The 22,313-nt window shown below is 43.5% G+C and overlaps 1 protein-coding gene across 1 annotated transcript in view; it reads right to left on the bottom strand.

Moving 5' to 3' along the window:
• grin2ca (glutamate receptor, ionotropic, N-methyl D-aspartate 2Ca) overlaps window positions 1–22,313 on the bottom strand; it is a gene marked incomplete at its 3' end in the record, with an annotated part of 70,535 nt that overhangs the window by 7,680 nt on the left and 40,542 nt on the right. The window contains exons 5-7 of the mRNA XM_081361347.1: window positions 18,231–18,442; window positions 2,238–2,406; window positions 903–1,056 (exon numbers count right to left, since the gene is read on the bottom strand). Coding sequence (XP_081217473.1) covers window positions 903–1,056; window positions 2,238–2,406; window positions 18,231–18,442 — 535 coding nt within the window. The remainder of the gene's footprint in view (window positions 1–902; window positions 1,057–2,237; window positions 2,407–18,230; window positions 18,443–22,313) is intronic.

Below are 22,313 nucleotides of genomic sequence, written 5' to 3'. Positions count from 1 at the left end.
CCTGTGAGTATCTTGTCTTAGTTACGAGTCCAGTGAAGATCCTGTTTGTGTATTTGCTGTTAGTTAGCGTCTAGTCATCTGTCAAGATCATAGTCTAGTTAGTCATCCTCTGCCTTGTCTTGTTTTACCCCATCGTGGGCTTTATTTTCCCCTTTTTGTCTTCAATAAATCGTGTGTTTAGTGTACTCTGTCTGCGCCTGGGTTCTCCTACCTCACCATCATAACAGAAGTACTAAAATAAAAATAAATCTAAATAGAAATATTAAAAAATAAAATAATAATATAACAAAAACTATAAAGCACATAACACAATTACTTAAACTTGAACTAAATTTAAAATGAAAAGAGAAAATATAAAAATATTTTAAAAAGATATTAAAAATGGTATAAAATAACATAAATATAACTAAAACAACACTGTTGTAGGTTTAAACCCTGCAGCTTTTGATCTGATTTGCAATCAAATTACTGCGGTGTAATTTCAAATTCTTTAAATGCAAAACTACCTTTCAGTGTCACAATTCATTCCAGCCCACGTAAGAATAACCTCCAACCAATTTTTGCCATTTTATGAGCACATTTTAATAAATATAACACTGTTCAAGGAAAACTTCAGTTGATTCTTATCGAGGATGTCCTGTCTAGCTTATTTGAGTTAGCAACGGGATCGAAGGGTCGAGTTTAGCCTAATTTCAATAATATATACACAATACTATTTACAGTAATATTGCTCCAATTTTACACCTGCTTTAGCTGTAAAAACATGACCAACTGTGCTGTTTTTCCTGTGTTTACACCGGAAGTACTATGATTTTGAATACTGTAAAATCACTGAGAAATGTCAGTCGGGTACTGTTCATTAAAAGTGCTAATTTAGTTTGTTTTACAGTTGTAATTCTTACCCAAGAAGGCTGACGGAGACACGGTTCCATTGCTCCTGGCCACCATCACACTGATGCCCGTCTCCACAAACGGCACAGAGAAGTCAATGATCTCAGAGCGCTCTTCGTTTATGGTCAGAGAGCCAATGGCCATGTCCGCTCGCTTATAAAATACCTGAGAAGAAAGATGAATTTTTTTTTTTTTAATTATTATGCAATAGAGGTTAATTAAGAAGTGTCTAGACATCTATAGCAGACATTAAGTTAAATGACAGAATCTTCATTTTTGGGTGAACGGTTCTTTTAATGTCATGTCAGTAAACATGTTTGTTGTGGCTGTGTTAATCCAATAATCGCTGTGTGTGTGTGTGTTTGCAGATTTACAGGCTCTCTCTCTCTCTCTCTCTCTCTCTGGTTAATCCACACCATGAATAATGCCTCACTGAGCACAATAGTTTTTCTGAATCCCAGAAAAAAAACAGGACAAAGCAGGAGCATGTCACAGTCTGAAACTCTGATGCTGAAATTAGACGCTGCTACGCATCAGACCTCAACTTACTTGATGGAGAAGTTTATTTACAAGGTTGTTTGTGTCATTTCAATGTCAGTCACGTTCCCTGCAATAAAAAGCTTTTAGATCCATTTTGGAGTCAACAGTCTTTCTCTCATAAACATTTAGTTTTTGTTTTCTTGGTTGGCTTGACATCAAATATGCTAAACCACTTGTAGAATCAGTTTTCATTAGAATCTGCCATATACACAGGTTTCAAAAGAGGGTTTTCGCAGCGATGCCATAAAGGAACCATTTTTGGTTCCCCATTTTACCTTTCAGAGAACAGTTCTTAAAAGAACCATTTTCTCTTAGTGTGAAGAACATTTTAAAAGTCGAATCTAAAGAACACTGTTCCACTATAAAGAACATTTAGTGCAATGGAAAGGTTCCATGGATGTTAAATGTTCTTTCTGGAATCACACGGATGGCGATAAAGAATCTGAATAAAGAAATGTGTTAAGATAATAGATTTCTGCGAAAATTGTGTCAATGTGAAATGGCATTTGTGACTGATTTTCCTTACTGTTATGAAACAATATTAAGTATTTTATTTCCCAAAATTAAACAAAATGTAGACGGGACTTGACTTTATGCATCAGAAATTGATTGGAAAGTGCTATCAAAATGACAGATTGTTGGAGGAGAGGGGCTGAAATATAAGGGCTTGGTGGCATTGAGGTGGAGCAAGACTATGTGGAGGACCAATGAATCTTTCAAAAGTAGACCAGTAATGTGTATTAAGGTAAATGTGGTCAAAAGATTTTTTTTTTTTCCTTTAAAAGAAAACTGGCTTGTTTCCTCACCTCTCCGATCATACCGTTCCAGATCCCTCGTACCAGCTTGCCATGTTTGCCGTTGGTGACCAGGTAGAGGTCGTAGGAGAACTTGATGTTGCGAGAGAGCTTTTTCAGGATGTCAATGCAGAAGCCTTTGCAGCATAGTTTAGTGTATGGCTCAGTGTGTCCGACTATCCTGTGGGAAACCAACAGAACTTTATCAAGTTAAGTCTATGATAACAATACCAAATCACACACACACATACACAGAAAAAAAAGAAAAAAAAAAGGATTTGGCAGGAAGTTCAGATTCAGACATCATTAAACCAGAGCTGTATTTTTTTCACATGAATAACAAATCACTGTCATTGCAATAGAGCTTGTTCCTCTATGTTCTTCGTGCATGAACAAAAAGGGTTTATAAATTGAACACATTTCAGAGTTTATAGCGTTGAACTGACCAAAACAAAGTCTATTTTTTACAACTATTGTAAATGTGAGTGGTGTATGACTGTTCTATGACAATATACGCAACAAATACCCCTCAAATCGAATGAATTACTCAATAATTAGTTATACTTGGTGTTAGTTTTTCAAGAGTACTGCCCCTGCGATGATGCACTTGATGAATTCATTACACAAAAGTTCTTTGTGTCTCGCGACGAGAAACAAACGGACTGCAAATACATTACCAAAATCAACCAAACAAAACCACATTCTTTCCATGAGTTTAGTTACGCATCTCTCTCTCTCTCTCTCGCTGATGTATCAATCTGATGATTTTGAAGTTAATTACTTAAAATGCAATTTAGTATCATGTCAAAAACTGAAAGCTCAAGTTTTTGTGTCAGGTTGTTATGTTGTAATACTAAATATAACAGGAGAACAGTGAGTATTATGACCCGATGTGAGATCCACCAATCAGAGAGGTTCCTGAAATTAAATAGATTTTTTGATTGGTTAAAATGAATGGCGAATATCTCGTGTTCTTCACTGGCACCTATGTCTCAAGGAATGCCTATAGGGTCCCTCCTTCAATGTAAGTCAATGGGATTTTTTTTCACCTGTTAAGTTTTTTTTACATCTGCCAGGAGAAAATTGCGGGTCTAAATTAAAGGTTGCAGTTTTAAATTGCACAATAGGCCATTCATGACCCATGAACCATCACTTAAGTGATACTTATAAATACTCTCTCTTCAAGAACCACAGGTAAGTTCACAATGAAGTTGAACGTGTTGCATCTGCAATGTCCCTGAATGCCATAAACACGCTCGTCTTATCTCTTTATGTGCAGCTGTAAGTATGCAAGAAGTTTCAAATAGGTCAACCGTAATACAAGAACAAGGTCTTGTATATAATCTATTTGCTTCTGTCATTAGTTACTCAAACTAGTTTTGTAATTATGTTCAGTGCCAATCCATTTGCCACAGTCAACAAATACATTTAAACAGGGCCATTTCTGTGTAGATATCTGAAATGAAAAACCTTTCAGCGATGGTTGTGCCTCATTAACATTACATTGTTTCCTCAGTCTTGGCCTGTTTCCTGTTTCCTCGATTATGAATGTCGAATCGAAACTTACATCCAATCACAAGTGATTAACGACTGCTCCAATAAATCCATTCACACTGTCTAACAGCAGTGACGGAGACTGTTTGTGCTTTTCTATAGCCAGACAATAACACTGTATTCTGAATGAAGTCTCTAAGCAACATCACTGAATACACGCAAACACAAGATGATGTCCTCTGGGGAAGTGTAGAACCTAAAAATGGCAAGGAACTAAAAAAGGGAGGATTACGAGAGCATTGATGGCGAGAAGTGGCGAGAGGACGCGTGACGTCAGCAGTGAGTGGGCGGATGGGTAGTGGCCATCACGACAGGTCCTCGCGTTTTGTCGCAGCTGTGACAGATGGAAGAACAGCCGGGCCAAAACAAATCCAACTCAAATTAATCACAAACAAATAAAGATGGAAGAGAAACGGCCTGCAGGATCACTGGCCTCATGTTGGATAAGAGCTGGTACTGTAAAGAGACAGTACATATAGGATAAAACTGCGGCTCAGTCACACGCTTTGTTCTTATAAAAATGGACGTCATGTGGTATTTACATAGTCATGTTATATTTATTCTGTCTCCATCTTTTTGACCTTGTTTAGACTAGCACAAAAAAAAATCTGAACAGAACAAAACACATAAAATCCAATACATCACATTTTTACAAGCACAAACCAAAAGGTGGTTGGTTTGAAATCAAATTAAAATCAGATTTTAGCCAATTTTACCAGCTGATCAAATCAGAATTATTTTTTTTTTAAATCATTTGTTGTACAATAGTACAGGTGCTGCAAAAAAGGGGAGTTCACTCTGAGAAAGTGCTGGGTTGTTTCAACCCCATGCTTGGGTCAAATATGGACAAACCCAACTGTTGGGTTTAAAAATCAACGGTTGGGCTTTTTAGGGTCAACAGCAACAAACAATGTATATAAATAGTAAAACAGAATAATAATAAATTAATGTAAATAAATATATATGAATAAATACATGTTATTTTAGTATTATTTATACACTATTGTGTTTATTAATATTAAAAAAAAAAATATCCTCTCAGTTTTAATTTTAGCTGTAGTCATTTATTGTTTTGTAATTTTAGTACATCAACCTGCACTTTTTTTTGTTACAGCTTTATTTTAATCAAATTAGTTTTAGTTAACATTAACCACACTGAAACAAAAATGAATAAATTAGAATAAAAATATTACATATGTTTCTCACTTTAAGATGCATATTACAGTATCTTTCTCATTTTAAGCTGTTATCAATGATGAATGTCGGTTCTGCCCTCATGAAAGACATAATAAATGCTGAAACAACCATTGCAAAAGCACGGTGAACCTACACAAGTTTATGTTGTTACTTCTGCAACCAAAGTGGAAATAATAATACAACTGGTGACAAAAAATCTGTGAAACACTTGAACGTAATGTCTGTCCATTAGCACATGAGTGACTGTGACTATTTTTGCCCATGCAGGAACATATTTTCCTAAATAAACCCTATCTAACAAACCCAAACTGTGTCATACCCTTTAAACCATAGACAACTGATAGGTAAAGAAAAAAAATTGGTTGATAGTAATGTTATACCAGGACCAACCTGATGTTGATCCAAGAACATGTCCTACTTGACAAATCAGTCTCTGATCTATGATGCTCATGCAGACGACACAAGTTTAAGTTGGACTCCTACATTTCCCCATCCCCGTCCCCTTCCTGTCCTCTCTCTAAAAAGCAAAAAGTAATTCAAGAAATCAATATGAAGTGCACATTCTTGCTGTTTTAGAGAGACAGTTAATGCATTACTGAAGTGGTAGAAATGGCCATCCAGTTCACATTAGCAAGATGTGCAGTAGAACAGCCATCCAAAACACTTTTTCTGCACATCATCAACAGGGTTACGTGCTCAGAGAAATGCAATCGATACCCTTAAAATGTTTCCCAACCACATCTGATTTGAACTTAAATCTGTGCCTTTAGGAGCGTTACAGTGGCTCATGTTTCTGTACTTGAACATTATTTGTTTTTAGAGCTCTGGTTTATTTCACAATGCCTGAGGAAAAATAAACAGTACTGCCTTCACCGAGATCTTCAGTCTGGATTCACAACAACAATTACAACCCTGGAAAACAACAGTGGGGTTTAATGTGGGCAATAAAGGGAGCATTTGTGAGTGCATGTATTCATACAATAAGCAGAATAAAGTAAGATTTGAAAGAAAATATGAGTGCTCATGCAAAACCTGCTGCCACTGTTGTAGGCTGTTCTGGGGTGCGTTTCCCGTACAACAACGTAACCCGCTGCTTAACTACCATGCATCACAACTGTTTCCCGAAACCATATTGTCGCAAATTGGTCGTTCAACCACGTTGGTTAATGATGTCACGCAGGTGGTGGAGTAATAACTAGCCTACTTTTAATGAATCTGTCTGAGATCGAATTAATGCTAGATGTTTTGCAATGAATTACGGATATGGCATCTGAGGACTATTTCAAAATTTTCTCTATTTCCAGATTCAGTCATAGGCTCATTCTTACGTACTAGAGCACGTTCGCACATGCGCACTCTTCAAAACTGACACTTTAAATCTCTTGACAAACGTACTCGGTTACTAACGTAACCTCGGTTCTCTCTAGAAGAGGGAACGAGTACTGCGTTCGTAGAACGCTGCGGGAAAAGTCTCTTTTCACGAAATACTGAAGCAAAATTATCCTTAATTTTCATATTTGTAAAACGCATTGCGGCAGTGCACAGCCATGGCGAGACGGCTCGCTCACTCATTGGCTGTTCTGCGGCAACTGCATGAGCCTATCGAGCGAGGGCTGATGCAACATCAGACCAATGAGAGTGCTTCGCGCGCTCCTCGTCACATCCCGCCGAAACGGGTGTGGCCATCCCCTATAAAAGGAGCTCGAGTAGGCTGATTCAACTGGTTTTCATCGCCGAAGCGAACCAGAGCGAACCGCGCGCACGGCAGGGAACGCAGTACTCGTTCCCTCTTCTAGAGAGAACCGAGGTTACGTTAGTAACCGAGTACGTTCTCTTACGAGAGTTCTCTCGTACTGCGTTCGTAGAACGCTGCGGGAACCACTTGTAAGACGCCGTGCGTGCTGGGATGAGAAAACACCCACCACTGGAAGCTAGTCCAGGTATACAGTGCATAATCACCCGGTAGACTTCGGAGAGTCTGGAGGGGGGGGGGGGGAAAACCACCCTCAGATAGCTGCGTCCTAAGACGCGATATAACATCACATAGGCAGGGGGAGGCCTGGCTAATGTGGGAAATGTGGGTCTTACGTAATTTCGCCCAAATGGATGCACCCTTAAGCGCGATACAACGTCACATAGGCAGGGAGAGCCTGGCTGATGTGGGAAATGTGAGACTTACACACTTTCGCCCAAATAGGTGCGTTCTAGACGCGATATAACATCACATAGGCAGGAGGGAGCCTGGCTAATGTGGGAAAAACATGGGTCTTACACAATTCTGCCCAGAAAACTTCGGCGGCGCTGTGCGTCTACGATATCAGTGCCGTGTTTAGACAGCTGACTCGAATACACCGAAAATACTTGGCTTGCAAGTGCGGTGAAGTCTTCGGTGGCGTTGTGCGCCTGCGAAATCAGTGTCCTGGTTAGACAGCTGATTCGGCTAAACCGAAAACAACCTGGCCTGCAAGGCGGGAACTTCTAGGTTGTAGAACCTTATGAATGTAGACGGCGAGGCCCAGCCCGCCGCCGTACATATTTCCTGTAAGGAAATCCCGCTAGACCAGGCCCACGATGAGGCAACGCCTCTCGTGGAATGCGCTCTAATGCCCAAGGGGCACTGAAGGCCCTTGGTGGTATAAGCCATTGTTATGGCGTCAACCACCCACCTGGACAGGCTCTGTTTCGAAACAGCCGTTCCCTTGGAACGTCCACTGAACGAGACGAAGAGCTGCTCCGTCTGTCTGAAGGCAGCGGAGCGGGACACATAAGCTCTTAAAGCCCTAACGGGGCAAAGACAGCTCGAGTCCCCTTCCTCGTTTGATCCCGGCAGGGCAGACAGGGAAAAAACCTGAGCCCTAAACGGAGTGTTGAGGGATTTCGGCACGTAGCCGTGCCTAGGTTTGAGTATGACTTTGGAGTCATTGGGCCCAAACTCCAAGCACGTTGGACTCACAGAGAGCGCGTGCAGATCGCCTATGCGCTTCACCGAAGCGAGGGCCATCAAAAACACCGTTTTGAAAGACAGATGTTTGAGGCTGACAGATTGGATAGGCTCAAAGGGGGGACCTTTCATGGCTGCCAAGACCGTAGAAAGGTCCCACACCGGGACTGAGGGAGGTCTGGGGGGATTCAGCCTCCTAGCTCCCCTGAGGAAGCGGATGACTAAATCGTTCCTTCCCAGTGACTGGCCTGGCGTTGCTGTCGAGCACGCTGCGATAGCCGCCACATAGACTTTGAGCGTGGAAGGGGATCTGCCCTTGTCCAACAGCTCTTGTAGGAAGGAGAGAACCTCCGTCACCTCACAATCGAGGGGTGACAGGCCCCGAGCTGTACACCAGCTGGAGAAAACCGACCACTTCGAGGCATAAAGCCGCCTGGTGGAAGGCGCTCTAGCCTGAGTGATGGTGTTCAGCACTCCATCCGTGAGACTAACGGGTAACCGTTGAGCGTCCACGCATGAAGGGACCACAGCTCTGGGTGTGGGTGCCAAATCGAGCCCCTGGCCTGCGAGAGGAGATCTCTCCTCAATGGCACTGGCCATGGAGCGGAGTCTGCTAACTGCATCAGGACTGGAAACCAGGCTTGGTTGTCCCAGAACGGTGCTATAAGCAGTACTGGGCATTTCACTTCCCTGACTCGCTCCAGCACCTGAGGTAGGAGGGAGACTGGGGGAAACGCGTATAGCGGGCAGTGCGGCCACTTGTGGGACAGTGCGCTGTCGTTCTTCGAAAAGAACACGGGGCAATGAGCGTTTTCTGGGGACGCGAATAGGTCCACCTCCGCCCTGCCGAATCTCTGCCACAACAGCCGGACTGTTTGTGGGTGTAGAGACCATTCGCCCGTGGGAACGTTGTTCCTGGACAGCCTGTCTGGACCCAGGTTGAGTGTCCCGGGCACATGCACCGCTCTCAGCGAGCGCAGGTTGCGCTGAGCCCATATTAGGAGGCGCTCGGCCAGCCTGAAAAGGGAACTGGATCCGAGACCGCCCTGGCGATTTATGTAGGACACCACGGCCGTGTTGTCCGAGCGGACTACGACGTGTTGGTCCTTGATGTGGGGACAAAAGCGCGTCAGCGCGTTGTTAACTGCTAGCATTTCCAGGCAGTTGATATGATGGAGCTTTTCTCGTTCTGACCAAAGGCCAAAGAACGGCCTGCCCTCGAGCGGCGCTCCCCATCCCGAGGTGGATGCGTCCGTAGACACCACTTTCACTCTCGAGGAAGTCCCCAGGCTTACACCTGCGCGGTACCAATCGCCCGCCGCCCATGGTCTCAGGGCTGCTGCGCAGTCTTGATCGACTTTGAGGCGCAATCGGCTGAGTGCCCACGCTCCGCGTGGCACCCGCGCTTTCAACCAGAACTGCAGAGGGCGCATGCGAAGCAGGCCCATCTGGAGAACTGATGATGCTGAGGCCATGAGGCTCAGCATCCTCTGAAACCGTTTGAGCGGGATAATCGCACCGCAGCGGAAGGACCTCGCTGCGTGCTGTATGCGCAGCGCGCGCTGTTGCGACAGCTGCGCTGTCATAGAACGAGAGTCCAGAACGATGCCCAGAAACGATATAGTTTGGCTGGGGTTCAGGGAGCTCTTCGTCCAATTGATCGTGATACCAAGATTCTCGAGGTGATCGAGTAACATGGTTCTGTGCTCCACGAGCTGAGATCGTGATTGAGCTATGATCAGCCAGTCGTCCAAATAGTTCAGCACTCGCATGCCCCTGAGTCTGAGGGGAGCGAGCGCTGCGTCCATGCACTTCGTAAATGTACGGGGTGCCAGGGACAAGCCGAATGGCAGGACTGTATACTGGTATGCCCGACCCTCGAAGGCGAATCTCAAGAATCGCCTGTGGCGTGACGCTATCTGTATTTGAAAATACGCGTCCTTTAGATCTATCGACATAAACCAGTCTTCTCGGCGAATGTGCGCGAGGATTTTGCTGGTCGTGAGCATTTTGAAACTGCGTTTCACTAAAGCTCTGTTTAGTCGTCTTAGATCTAGTATGGGTCTGATACCACCGTCCTTTTTGGGGACTAGGAAGTATCTGCTGTATAGCCCCCCTTCGCTTTGAGCTTGGGATACATGTTGTATCGCCCCTTTGCTCAACAGTTTTGATATTTCGGCGCGAAGTAGGTGTGCTACTTCTGCATTCACCGCAGTTTCGACGCGCGCTGTGAAGCGTGGAGGGCGTCGACAAAACTGTAGCGAGAAGCCTCTCTTTATAATGTCTAGCACCCAGTCCGAAACCCCTGGAAGCGCGGCCCATGCGTCTGCATGGCCGGCTAGGGGTTGGATGCGAAGCGCGCTCTGTTCGCTGTGCGACAGCGGCGCTTCGGGGTGCGCTGGCATAGGCGTTACGCCTGAGACATTTGAGGCGGGGAGCGCGCGTAATACAGCGCGCAAAACGCTCATCCTCGACCGCGCTACAGTGCTTATCTGAGCGGGGGAGGTCTGAGAAGGTCTCATGGGACTCATGCAGCCTACAAGTGAACGTGGGCGGGGACCGGGCACGTTTACTGCTTTGGCCGCGCTGTCTGCTTGAACAGAGCGGGCGCGCACAGGTCCCGTTTTTACAGGGAGCCTGTGGCTCGCCAGACATAGCGTTTGTGGGCACTGGGAAGTGGGCACTTTGACTATGTTTGGGGCGCGACCGAACTGCATCGATCTTATGAGTACGGGCCCTGTGTGCAGGGCTGTGCTTGTGTGTAGGGATGGGCACAGAGAAGTGGGCATCAACACTACATTTATAGCACCATCGGCCTTGGCCGGGACACCAGAAAATACACTCTTTTCGGGATTTATCTGGGTAGCCGTAAAAACGGCTTTTGTGTGCAGGCAAGCGGGCAGCTGTGCGGGCTTGTGCTCTGCTGAGAGCGCTGAAGCAGTCGCAATTCCTGGGACTGAGACAGCGGTGCGCTTTGGTGAGGGCCCTGGTCGCAACGGGGCTTACACACCTGCGCTTTCCTAGCGTGCTAGGATTTCTTTGGGGCTTCCGGCTTCAACACAACCCTTGGTCGCGGCCCGCGGTGAGTGGGGCGGCGGCTAGTAGAGCGAGAGCGAGGGCGTGATCCGCGCTGCTGTCGCTGTGAGGGGGCGGCCGAAGGCGGGGGCTGAGGCTGTGAGCTCCGAGGGGCCTGTTTCTCACGGCCCGCTGCAGAACTGGGGCGCTTCGGCAGGAAGTGCTTGAACGCCTGTGACGCTTTTTGGGCTTCGGAAAATCTCTCCACGAGCTCGGAGAGAGAAGATCCAAAAAGGCCAGCGGAGGATAGCGGGGCGTCGAGGAACGCGTTGCGCTCTGCATCAGCCATCTCCGTGAGCGTCAGCCACAAATGCCTCTCGGCTACGGTAGCGGAAGCCATACAGCGTCCCATGGCTTGTGCTGCAGCCTTGGTAGCGCGGAGGGAAAGATCCGACGCGCTTCTCAGGTCCGCGATGCAGATAGCTTCAGGTCCTATCTCGTCCAGTTTGCGGAGGAGATCGCCTTGGAACACCTGAAGCGTGGCCATGGTGTGCAAAGCCGATGCCGCCTGCCCAGCGGCGGAGAAGATCCGCGCGAGCATCGACGACGTCATGCGGCAGGCTTTTGACGGCAGCGCTGGCTTAGTCCGCCGTCCAGCAGAGGGCGGGCAAAGGTGGGCTGCTATCGCCTGTTCCACCGGCGGCAGAGTGAGGTAGCCTCGGTCCTGAGCATTATCCAGGGAGGAAAATGCTGGGGATACAGACGAACGTGTTCGTGCAGAAAAGGGAGCGTTCCAGGCCTTCGCCACTTCTTCATGAAGCTCAGGAAGAAACGGAGCGGGCTTAGACACAGGAGAAGTGCGCTCACCAGGGAGGAAGCTACCATCAAGCCGGGTGCGCGAGGGGAGTTCCGGTGCAGACCACTCGAGGCCGAGGCTCGCCGCGGCCAACGCGAGTACTCGCATGAGCTCCCTCTCGATGCTAGCTCTAGCCGACGGCTTTCGGGCAGGAGGCGTGAGATCCGCAGAGCTCGCCCAGTCTTCACTGCCTGAAGCTAGCAGAGAGCAGGAATCCTTTTCGACCGACTCGACTTCAGAAACAACTTCCTCAGATGAAGCGGCGGCAGACTGCGGGCGCTGAGCATCAGGAAGTGTTCGGGGGAAGCCGGTGAAGCTGGCGGGCGAGCCGGCGAGCTTTGTCGGGAAGAGGTGGGTTCCGGGGCCCGCTGCGAGCGGCGCTTCTTACGGCGCGGCAACGCGGCGGGGGGCGCAGGCTCGGAGAACTGTGCCAGGCGAGTCCGCAGAGTCGCCATCGGCAAAAGCTCGCAGTGAGGGCAGCCGCCGTCAGCGAGCGCGAGCGCTGCGTGTTCTTCGCCCAGACAGAAGACGCAAATAACATGGCGGTCTCCCTCGATGAGCGGGGCTCGGCACGAGCCACAGGATGGCATCTTGAAAAAGACGCGGCTCTTTTAGGGGTGAGTGTTCGGGAACACTGCACACACACATACACAAAACAGAGCAGATAAAGGATATGAAGCGCCGGAAAGCGCAGCAGGTACGGCAGTAGAAGGCGGCGAAGGCCAGCGGCTTCAAGGGCTCGTCCCGCTGAAAAGCTTGCCTCGACGACGCTTGCTTCTCCGTGATCCAGCGATGCGTGAGCTTCGCTGAAGAGATGAAAATCAGTTGAATCAGCCTACTCGAGCTCCTTTTATAGGGGATGGCCACACCCGTTTCGGCGGGATGTGACGAGGAGCGCGCGAAGCACTCTCATTGGTCTGATGTTGCATCAGCCCTCGCTCGATAGGCTCATGCAGTTGCCGCAGAACAGCCAATGAGTGAGCGAGCCGTCTCGCCATGGCTGTGCACTGCCGCAATGCGTTTTACAAATATGAAAATTAAGGATAATTTTGCTTCAGTATTTCGTGAAAAGAGACTTTTCCCGCAGCGTTCTACGAACGCAGTACGAGAGAACTCTCGTAAGAGAACTAAACGTCATAAACGACATTTGAATGTATTCTAAATAAAATAAGTCAGCTTGCTTATTTGGCTCAAGATAAGGATTTATTGACTCCACACGTCACGCACACAAGAAACTATGCTTCTAACCACAGCTCGAAGGCTGTCGTTCCAACCACACAACTTTGTGATGCTGTTTGCGAATGTTTGTTGGAACTATGTTTTCGGGAAACACTGACTCGTTGAACTATGCCAATAACGACGGAACTTGCGACCATAGATGACTAACGATGCTTTTGGGAAATGCACCCCTGTATGGTTCCTAAGGTATTATGGGTGGTAGCTGGGGTGTTGCTACGTGGTTGCTACAGTGTTGTGGGCATTGCTAGGTGGTTTCTACAAGGACTGTGCGATTAATTGAAATCGTCATAAAATCGCAATGTGAGCATGTGCAATTTCTAAACCGAAGAAAGAACGATTTTCTCACCAGTCCCCTCAGTGTGGAATATGAATGCAGCAGGCCTGCGTGAACAGAACAGAGCGGGTTTACCATTACAACATGGAACAAAGCACAGAACCAGGTTAATTCAGGGCAGGAGACTTGGCCCAAAAAAATCAACATCCATGGTTTGGGAATATTTTGGACACAGGATAGATGATGTATCATAGAGCCCGGTAATTTGCAAGACCTGTCAAACTATCGTTGCGCAGGTCTAGAGGTGCGTTTTTTAAAAGTTGAACTTCTTTTATCTTGAGCACTGCATAGAATGCCGTATCATGCACGAGACACAACAAAAGAGGCAAGACACGAGCGCAACGGTTGAAGACGTACGTCAAGCGCGTTTACATAAAAAACAATGGCAGATTCTGAACTAGGTGAACACAAATACAGGCATTTGCAGACTGTACAGCATATGAAAAAAGTTCAAAAAGGCATGAAGAAATAACCGGCACCATCATGTATTATTTATGCAAAGATATGGTGCACACAAAAAAGCCGGCTTCCAAAAATGATACAGACAAGTATGTGTGAAAGGAAATATTGTTTCAAATATTGTTTGCTAGTGTTCTGGATGCTAGCTAGACAGTTCAGAATAGTTGCTAGTGTGTTGATAGGGGGTTCTGGCTGGTTAGTAGGGTGTTCTGAATGTTTGCTAGGTGGCTGGTAGGACGTTACTAGTCTCGGTAGCCAGACCTTCAGACTGATGACTGAAGGTCTGGAATCCAAGGCAGCTTTCATTGGCCAAGGACCACCAAGAGGCCGTCTCACTGACATGTAAAGCATCCAATTGCAGTTCGATTTGTTAAGCGTCATGTTTAGGGGCATGAAAATGTAACATCGATGTCCCTAAAATAACAGACTAGTGTGTAAAACTCTTGGACATATTATAAAGAGTCTGAACCCATGAACTTCACATACTTCACATTCTTTTGAAATTCCAGCGTTTATTTTATCCAGGGAAGTGCTCATTGTCACAGTAGTAAACACCACAGCTTTCTTCTTCTACGAGGGGGTTTTCGAACACGTTGTTTCAAAGCGGACCATAAAGAACGTGGCACACATGTCTCCCGGAAATCCTGTAGAATCAGATGACGTCTGCGAAACTCCTTGAAGTGTTTCCAATTTTGTGTGCCATATGCTTCAGACGGCCGTTCAGCTAACAGTCCGTGTACGTGACATCTGAGGCTGAGACTAGGATGTTACTTACTGGCCCAAGTCAAAAGAAACAAGCTCAATCTCTGTGATATTCTGGTCTTAGCACACCTCTCCTCAACCAGACAGATGGCTTCAATTGTCATTCATATCTGTAGCGCAGATGGTGCGGGAAAAGGCATCACAGTTTATGACTTGAGGTTAAACATTTGCTCAAATGCCCGCCTTAGAAAGCAGGACTAATAAAGACGGGCAGAAAGGATGAAGGAAGGAGAGAAAGAAAGAAAAAGAATGAGAGAAATAGAGATGGTGCTGCAAAATGCAGAGCGCTCTAATAACACTCTACGGTCTCTAACCTTCCCGGTAACCTCTTGACTAATGGTGTGCACCATAAAGGGGATTAGAGGCAATGAGTCACACTAAACACCTACCCACACACACATGCAATCATCTCCATAAACCATGGCAACTATTTGTTTGACATCAGTCACAGCATCAACAGAGATGCACACAACCAGCCCACCCCTTCCTCACGTCACAACAGCTGGCGGGATTCATTATTTCAACATCTCATGGTCACAAACAGTGGCCTCAAAATGTTTTAGGACATTCTTGGACTGCGAGTGTGTCATGAGTGTCCAAATACTTTTTGCGGGCCACTGTTACATTATCTTGTGGGTCTTTTTCCCATCCATGCTAACTTCTGTTTTTTTGTTCAGCTGTTTCCGGGAGCCCTCCGAAGCACTGAATAGGCCTCAAAGTAATGAGTAGAACACCCTGAGGGAATGACTCTTAAATAACATGTTAATGGGCCTACCACAATGCTGTGTGTGTGTATTTGGAGAGGGGAGGCAGAGCGTGAGAGGTTTGAGACCCTCCGCTGAGTCCAGCGCAGCTTTAATCAGCTCTGCTAATTACCGCTCAGTTCTCATGAGGTGAAACCGCAGTCCTGTGAGTATCCAGTTATCTTCATCCAGAGCTGAATGCAAGCAGGTTGTGAAGGACTGAAAACAGACAACTGACCCTTATGCGCAGCAACTAGAGCTGTCAGTATGAACAGTAAAAAATAAATGTTTGTGGCAAGCTTTAAATAGACAAAAAGTGGCTTTAGAAGTCAACATGTCCACATATATAATATAATATAATTATTATATTGTTTTCATAAGCCAATCAACACAAAATCATGGTAATGCAAGCTCGAACTGCTTCGATGGCATGATCAATTGCCTTAATTTTTTTGATAAAAAGTAAAAATAAAGATTTTATTATTAATAACTCATATAAATCAGACTTCCTAAAGCAACATACCGAAAAATGTAAGTCAGTAGCATCAGTACTTTTAATTGCTCCCCAACCACATTGCAAGTGGAGTGTGGTCACATTATAATGTGGCGGTACTCAAGTTTTGTACTCAAGTTTCCTCCAGATGTCTGTGCCATTAAACTAGATGCATTATTATTCAGGTAGCTAGCTATAAAACAGTCAGTTGGTCACACTTTATATTAGGTGTCCTTAACGACTACTTATTGTGTTCATATTGCTGCTATTGAGGTGGTATATGGGTAAGGTTAGGGACAGGTTTGGTGGTATGGTTAGGTTTAAGGGTGGGTTAAGGTGTAAGTAAGGGAAGGCTCAACAGTGTAATTATAGATGTAATTACAGAAATGAATTACAGCTATAATTACATGCAGGTGTTTAAAAAATAAGTGCAATGTAAAAACATGTATGTACACAATAAGTGCATCGTATCAAATCATTATTTTAAATGTTAGTACATAGTAGTTAAAGACACCTAATATAAAGTGGAACCCAACAGTTTTACCAATGCAAGATTTCCCAGCTGCATTTAATTCACCTGAAATAGAAAACTGGCAATAGTAGAAGATTTTCTGCACATCAGTGGCACTTTTGGCAAGGCTGAGAATGCAAAACTAATGTGTGTTGCAATATGAATACTAGCATTATCAAATTTCCTTTGTCCTTCTGTTGTTCTTTCAGGTAGTTTCTGCTGACATCTGTCTAATATTGTTTTATCTAATTCATTATTTGCAAAAATCTGGCACTCGTAACAACACCTGACCATCTGGAACCAGAAGTGTTTTCCAACAGAAGAGCAACAAAACAGTAATAGTCACATTCCTTCATTCTGTTCAGTAATATGATAAAGGCTCAGACCGGTCTATTCATTAAGACGAGCCCAGGCCTCCTTAATTAATCCATTAATAAAGTGCTCCAGTGTGCTTGTTTACTGTGAGTTTACTGTGCTCTGTGGTTGACTGACATTGACCACTGCAGCTGCGGACTGGAGAAGGATACTGAAGAGGCTTCTGGGTAATTCCCTCATCAGCAAGGTGAATGTACACTCGACAAGATATTTTTGATACTTTTATTCCACAAAGATTCATTAAATTTTGGAAGTCCATTTAGCAAATTAGGGGGGAAAACATGCTTTATAATTATGACATAAAAAGTGGAAATTAAGATATACTGTCAGAATTATGAGATGAAAGTTATAAATCTGACATCAAAATCAAAGTCTTGACATTAAAAACAATGACATAAAAAGCCAAAACTATGAGATAAAAAGAAAATAGTTTGACTGTCATAATTATGAGATAAAAAGTCTAAATTATGTGGAAAAAGCCATAATTATGACTTAGCCTAAAATGCTGTGATAATTTATAACAAATAAATTATCACAACATTTTAGGCTAAGTCATAATTAATTTTTATCTCATAATTATGACTTTTTGTCAAAAGTATTAATTCACTTTTGTCATTATTTCAACTTTTGTCATATTTATGACTTTTTGACTATTTTCATTATTATGATTTACCAAAGCATGATTTTTTTTTCTTATGTGGCAGAAACAGGCTTTTGTGTTAAATTGATCGAAAGTGACAATAAAGCCATTTATAATGTAATGATTTCTATTAAAGAAAATGCTGTTCTTTTGTACTTCTATTCATCAAAGAATCCTGAAAATAATGTATCTTGGTTTCCACAAAAAATTTGTTTAAGTTGCCAGCCACCGCCAGCATGTTTGATCATTTTCACCAAACTTTCATGGCCCTCAAAATATTTAGTTTTAATATATTTTGTATGAATATCTGAACATACAAATATGAACATGAAACATATGAAAAGGCAACTCACCATTCTTTTTTTTTCACTGACTTTATTTCGTGCAATTCTGACTTTATAACTTACAACTGCAAGTTTATTGAGAAGAAAGTCAGAATTGTGAGATAAAAAGTCACAATTTTAAATGGTTTTATTCTGTGGCGGAAACAAGCTTCCAAAAACAACACCAAATTAAGACTAGTAGTGCACCTCCTCAATTCCCCTCGGCTCATTTTGGGCTTTGAAACTACAACCTTTGGGTAACCAGCTCAAAACTTTAACCACTAATACACACCATTATACCCTATGTAGGTTAAGGTTGTTTGTGGTTGTCTTTTAGTTCGCCCAAAAATGAAAATTCTGTTATCCTTTACTCAAAATATATTCTAAAAAAAATGTTTGTTTGTCAATGTTGTTTGGACCACAGCCTTGTCTTTTTTTTGCACAAAAGTAAGAAAGTCATACAGGTTTGGAACGACACGAAGGTGAGTAAACAATGACTGAATTTTCATTTTTTGGTGAACTATCCCTTTCAGCATTGTGAAGACCAAAACACAGTTACTTACGTTTCTGTCTTGTTCGACTGCCGTCTACAGGGGACGGTGTTACTGAGGCAGGTGCCAGTGACAGGATCCACAGCTTCTACGATCACAAAAGGCCTTTCCTCCAGTGTGGCGACTGTCAAGTGACGGTTGTCAGACACAGGCTCCAGGAAGGTCCCATAACGGGGCCAGACAGGGTACCTCGTCTGCAGGATACCATACTCATAATTCCCCACCTGTTAAAAAAAGAGACAGGTTTTAAAGTGTTAGAGATTATGACTCATCCTTCCAGCTTTAAGCTGTTGAATTTATTCATGAAGTTTTACAAATAAACAGTTTATACTCATAAAACAAAGCCAGAAACACAACATTTTATATCATTCTATTTTATGCATTCTAAGTATCCGAATTCAAAAAATAAAGGACATCAGGGAATTTTATTTATCTTCATCTTTCTCGATTTGCTGTGTTTACACTTGGGTTGTTATGTATTCATTGTGCAGAATTAGAGGCGGTGGTTAATTTCCTCTTGAATGGGTTTAACACACATCATTGTTAGTCCTGTTAGGACTCATGAGAAAAATGCCATATACTATTTGAAAACTTCTATTTCAACCTAACCAAGGAAATGAAAGCAATGCTGTATTTAAATGACTTCAAGCCGATGCAAATCTCTGAGCAAGCACTTTCTGCCGGTTACGCTTTATTAGTTTGGATGCAAGTAATCTTTGTGTGATAATTATATTCATTAGATTTTATGGTGCTTACCAAAATAGACAAATTGTAATATATTGGCTGGCTCCTTTCATAAACATATAGACCACAGCTCAGAGAAAACACAAAACCACATAGTGAAACTAATTACTGTTTTTTATTAAGCAAGAGACTGTCCACACTTAATCATCCAGTGCGAAATCGGTCCCTGGCTGGAATCACCCGTGCGCTTATTTTTCTGACAAATACTTATGTCATGCCCATAAATCACCATTAAATAATGTACAGTTCTTTGGGTTTCGTGGGATCAAGATAATCCTAATATGACAGATTCAAAGAATCTGCCCTTCAGTGAGCCAAATCACAACCTACTGAAATATATGCCTTTATACTGGAAGTGCAACACTACCAGCATGATCATTGCTATGAGTGATAATAGAGTTGTTTGTAGCGATAGTTATCATAGTGTTGGTAATCGTACTGTTGTTTATCGTAGTGTATTGTAAGATACTACTAATTATGGCAGTATGTCAGTTATCACAGTTCTATTTATGACAGTGTCAATAATCATAGAGCTGGTTATGAAAGTGTCACTTATCATATTGCTGGTTATCAAACAGCTAGTAGTCAAAGTTGTTATACTGCTAGTTTTAATTATCACAGTGCTAGTTATGATAGCTTTGGTTATCATAGAGTTGGTTATGATAGTGCTAGTAATCATAAAGTGGTTTATACTGCTGATTATCATAGTATCGATTATTACAGTGCTAGTTATGATAGTGTCAATTATAAAAGTGCTGATTATCATTGTGCTGGTAATCAAAGAGTCATTAGTAGTGCCAGTAATCATAAAGTTGTTTATACTGCTAATTACCATAGTATTGGTTATCAAAGTGCTGGTTTGAAAGTGTCAGTTATCATAGTGTTTGGTTATCATAGTGCTAGTAATAAAGGTTGTTCATACTTATAATATCAATTATTGCAATGGTAGTTATGACAATTTCATTTATCATATTGCTGGTTATCATAGTGCTATAGTAATCATAAAGTTGTTAAAACTCGTTGTTTAAATAGTGTCAGTTATCATAGCACTGGTTATCATACTGTAAGTAACTGTACAGCTGTTTATACAGGCTAGATATCATAGTATTGATTATAGTCATGTTATGATTGTGTCAGTTATCTTAATGCTGTTTATCATAGGATCTGTTATCAGAGTGCTAGTTATCACAGAGTTGGCTAGTTACAGCATAGGTGATCATAGTACCGGTTATCACAATGCTTTAATTACAGTGTCACTTATCATAGTATTCATTTTCACAGAGTCGGTCATCAAACTTTTAGTTTTCAGAGTTCCACAAAAACTAAAGAGTCAATACCCATGTTTTGCAGCTGCATCTGTCACTGCACGTTAGACCGGTCTTTGAAGGTCTTGGTCTTGTCAAAAATGTCACCAAAATGAATACAAATTCAAGATATGATTGCAAAAAAAAGTACTTGTATGAGATCTTGAATTTTATATTACAACTTATGATATTATATCATATGCTACAATATAAAAATCAATATCTGATACAAGCACTTTTATAAGCAATATCACAAGAACAAGTGAGCCGATTGCAAACGTGCTGGTTTTATACAAATGTTAAATGAACAAAATTGTATTTTAAAAACATTATTCTCAACATTATTTATGCAGTTGTAATTGTACCAATTCAGATGCAACTTCTGTGCCACCACTGCAGTGCAAAAATTAATTTTCTTGTTATTGATTGTTCATTCAATTGGTAACAGCTATGGAGCCTTATTAAGAGTCTTATTATTCTAATTGTATGTATTGATTAAATACAAGGCATTTCTTAGGCAGTAGATGTGGATCTTTTAGATGAATTTGAGAAGTTCTGGTCTGGTCTTGGTCTGGTCTGGTCTGGTCTTGGTCTGGGTCTGGGTCTTGGTCTGGTCTGGTCTGGGTCTGGGTCTGGGTCTGGGTCTGGGTCTGGGTCTGGGTCTTGGTCTTGGTCTTGGTCTGGGTCTGGGTCTGGGTCTGGTCTTGGTCTGGGTATGGGTCTGGTCTGGTCTGGTCTGGTCTGGTCTGGTCTGGTCTTGTCTGGTCTTGGTCTGGTCTTGGTCTGGTCTTGGTCTGGTCTTGGTCTTGGTCTGGTCTGGTCTGGTCTGGTCTTGGTCTGGGTCTGGGTCTGGTCTTGGTCTTGGTCTGGTCTTGGTCTTGGTCTTGGTCTTGGTCTTGGTCTGGGTCTTGGTCTTGGTCTTGGTCTTGGTCTGGTCTGGTCTGGTCTGGTCTGGGTCTGGTCTTGGTCTGGTCTGGGTCTGGGTCTGGTCTGGGTCTGGTCTGGGTCTGGGTCTGGGTCTCGGTCTGGGTCTGGGTCTGGTCTTGGTCTGGGTCTGGGTCTGGGTCTGGGTCTGGGTCTGGGTCTGGGTCTGAGTCTTGGTCTGGTCTTGGTCTTGGTCTTGGTCTTGGTCTTGGTCTTGGTCTTGGTCTTGGTCTTGGTCTTGGTCTTGGTCTGGGTCTTGCCATGCCATGGTCTTGGTCTTGGTCTTGGTCTGGGTCTTGGTCTTGCCATGCCATGGTTTTGGTCTTGGTCTCTTCCCCTCAGAGTCTTGGTCTTTTCTTGGTCTCAACACACACTTGGTCTTGATTGTCTCAGTTTAGGTAGTCTTGACTACAACACTGCTGGACGTGCAAACGTTTTTTTTCTATGAAGACGGGAGTAAACTATTTATCTTTGCTTTATAATATGTAATTTTCATATTCCTAATCTATCTTGCCGTAATTCTTAAAGACACAGTGGAGAGAGTCTTTACAGGGTTACTCTGGATCACAGTACAGTGACTGAAGAAAGGCCAACCTCTGGCACCTGAGGGCACCTTAGCAGCTTTTGACAAAAGGGTGTCATTAGAAGATGACACTAGCTAAGTAATAAGGAAAGAGTTATGACCAGCTTTCAGCCTCACTGTGTTTGAAAAGTACAACCTTCTGCCTAATAAATTACCTACACAGTAAATTACATCAACAAACCAAAGAGGACTGGAATGGAAAAGCACTCTTTCAGCCCGGTGCTGAAATAGATTTGCGAAACAGACATAGATAAGAGCTGTATATCTTCCACCTGAGGCAAAGGACAATGGACTTTACCCTGAAAGACAGATCGCCAATGAGAACTGAGAGAGTCACGTGTACAACACAGAGAGACAATCCATTTCATTAAAAGAAGTTCATCATGCCTGTTGTCGTCACGCACCAAGACACCTTGTGAATATGTGAGCAGGATGAAAGAAGCCATTCTATGAAGAAAGTTAAAAAATATCACTCTCACTTGTTTATCAGGCTCAAAGAGAGAGGATAAGAAAGCCATAGTGACTGCAACACAAAGGGGA

The sequence above is a fragment of the Scardinius erythrophthalmus genome, assembly GCF_964197995.2.
Source record: "Scardinius erythrophthalmus genome assembly, chromosome: 1".
NCBI lineage: Eukaryota > Metazoa > Chordata > Actinopteri > Cypriniformes > Leuciscidae > Scardinius > Scardinius erythrophthalmus.
The sequence above is the reverse complement of the archived record's forward strand: the minus strand, read 5'-3'. Positions and strand labels throughout refer to the sequence as shown.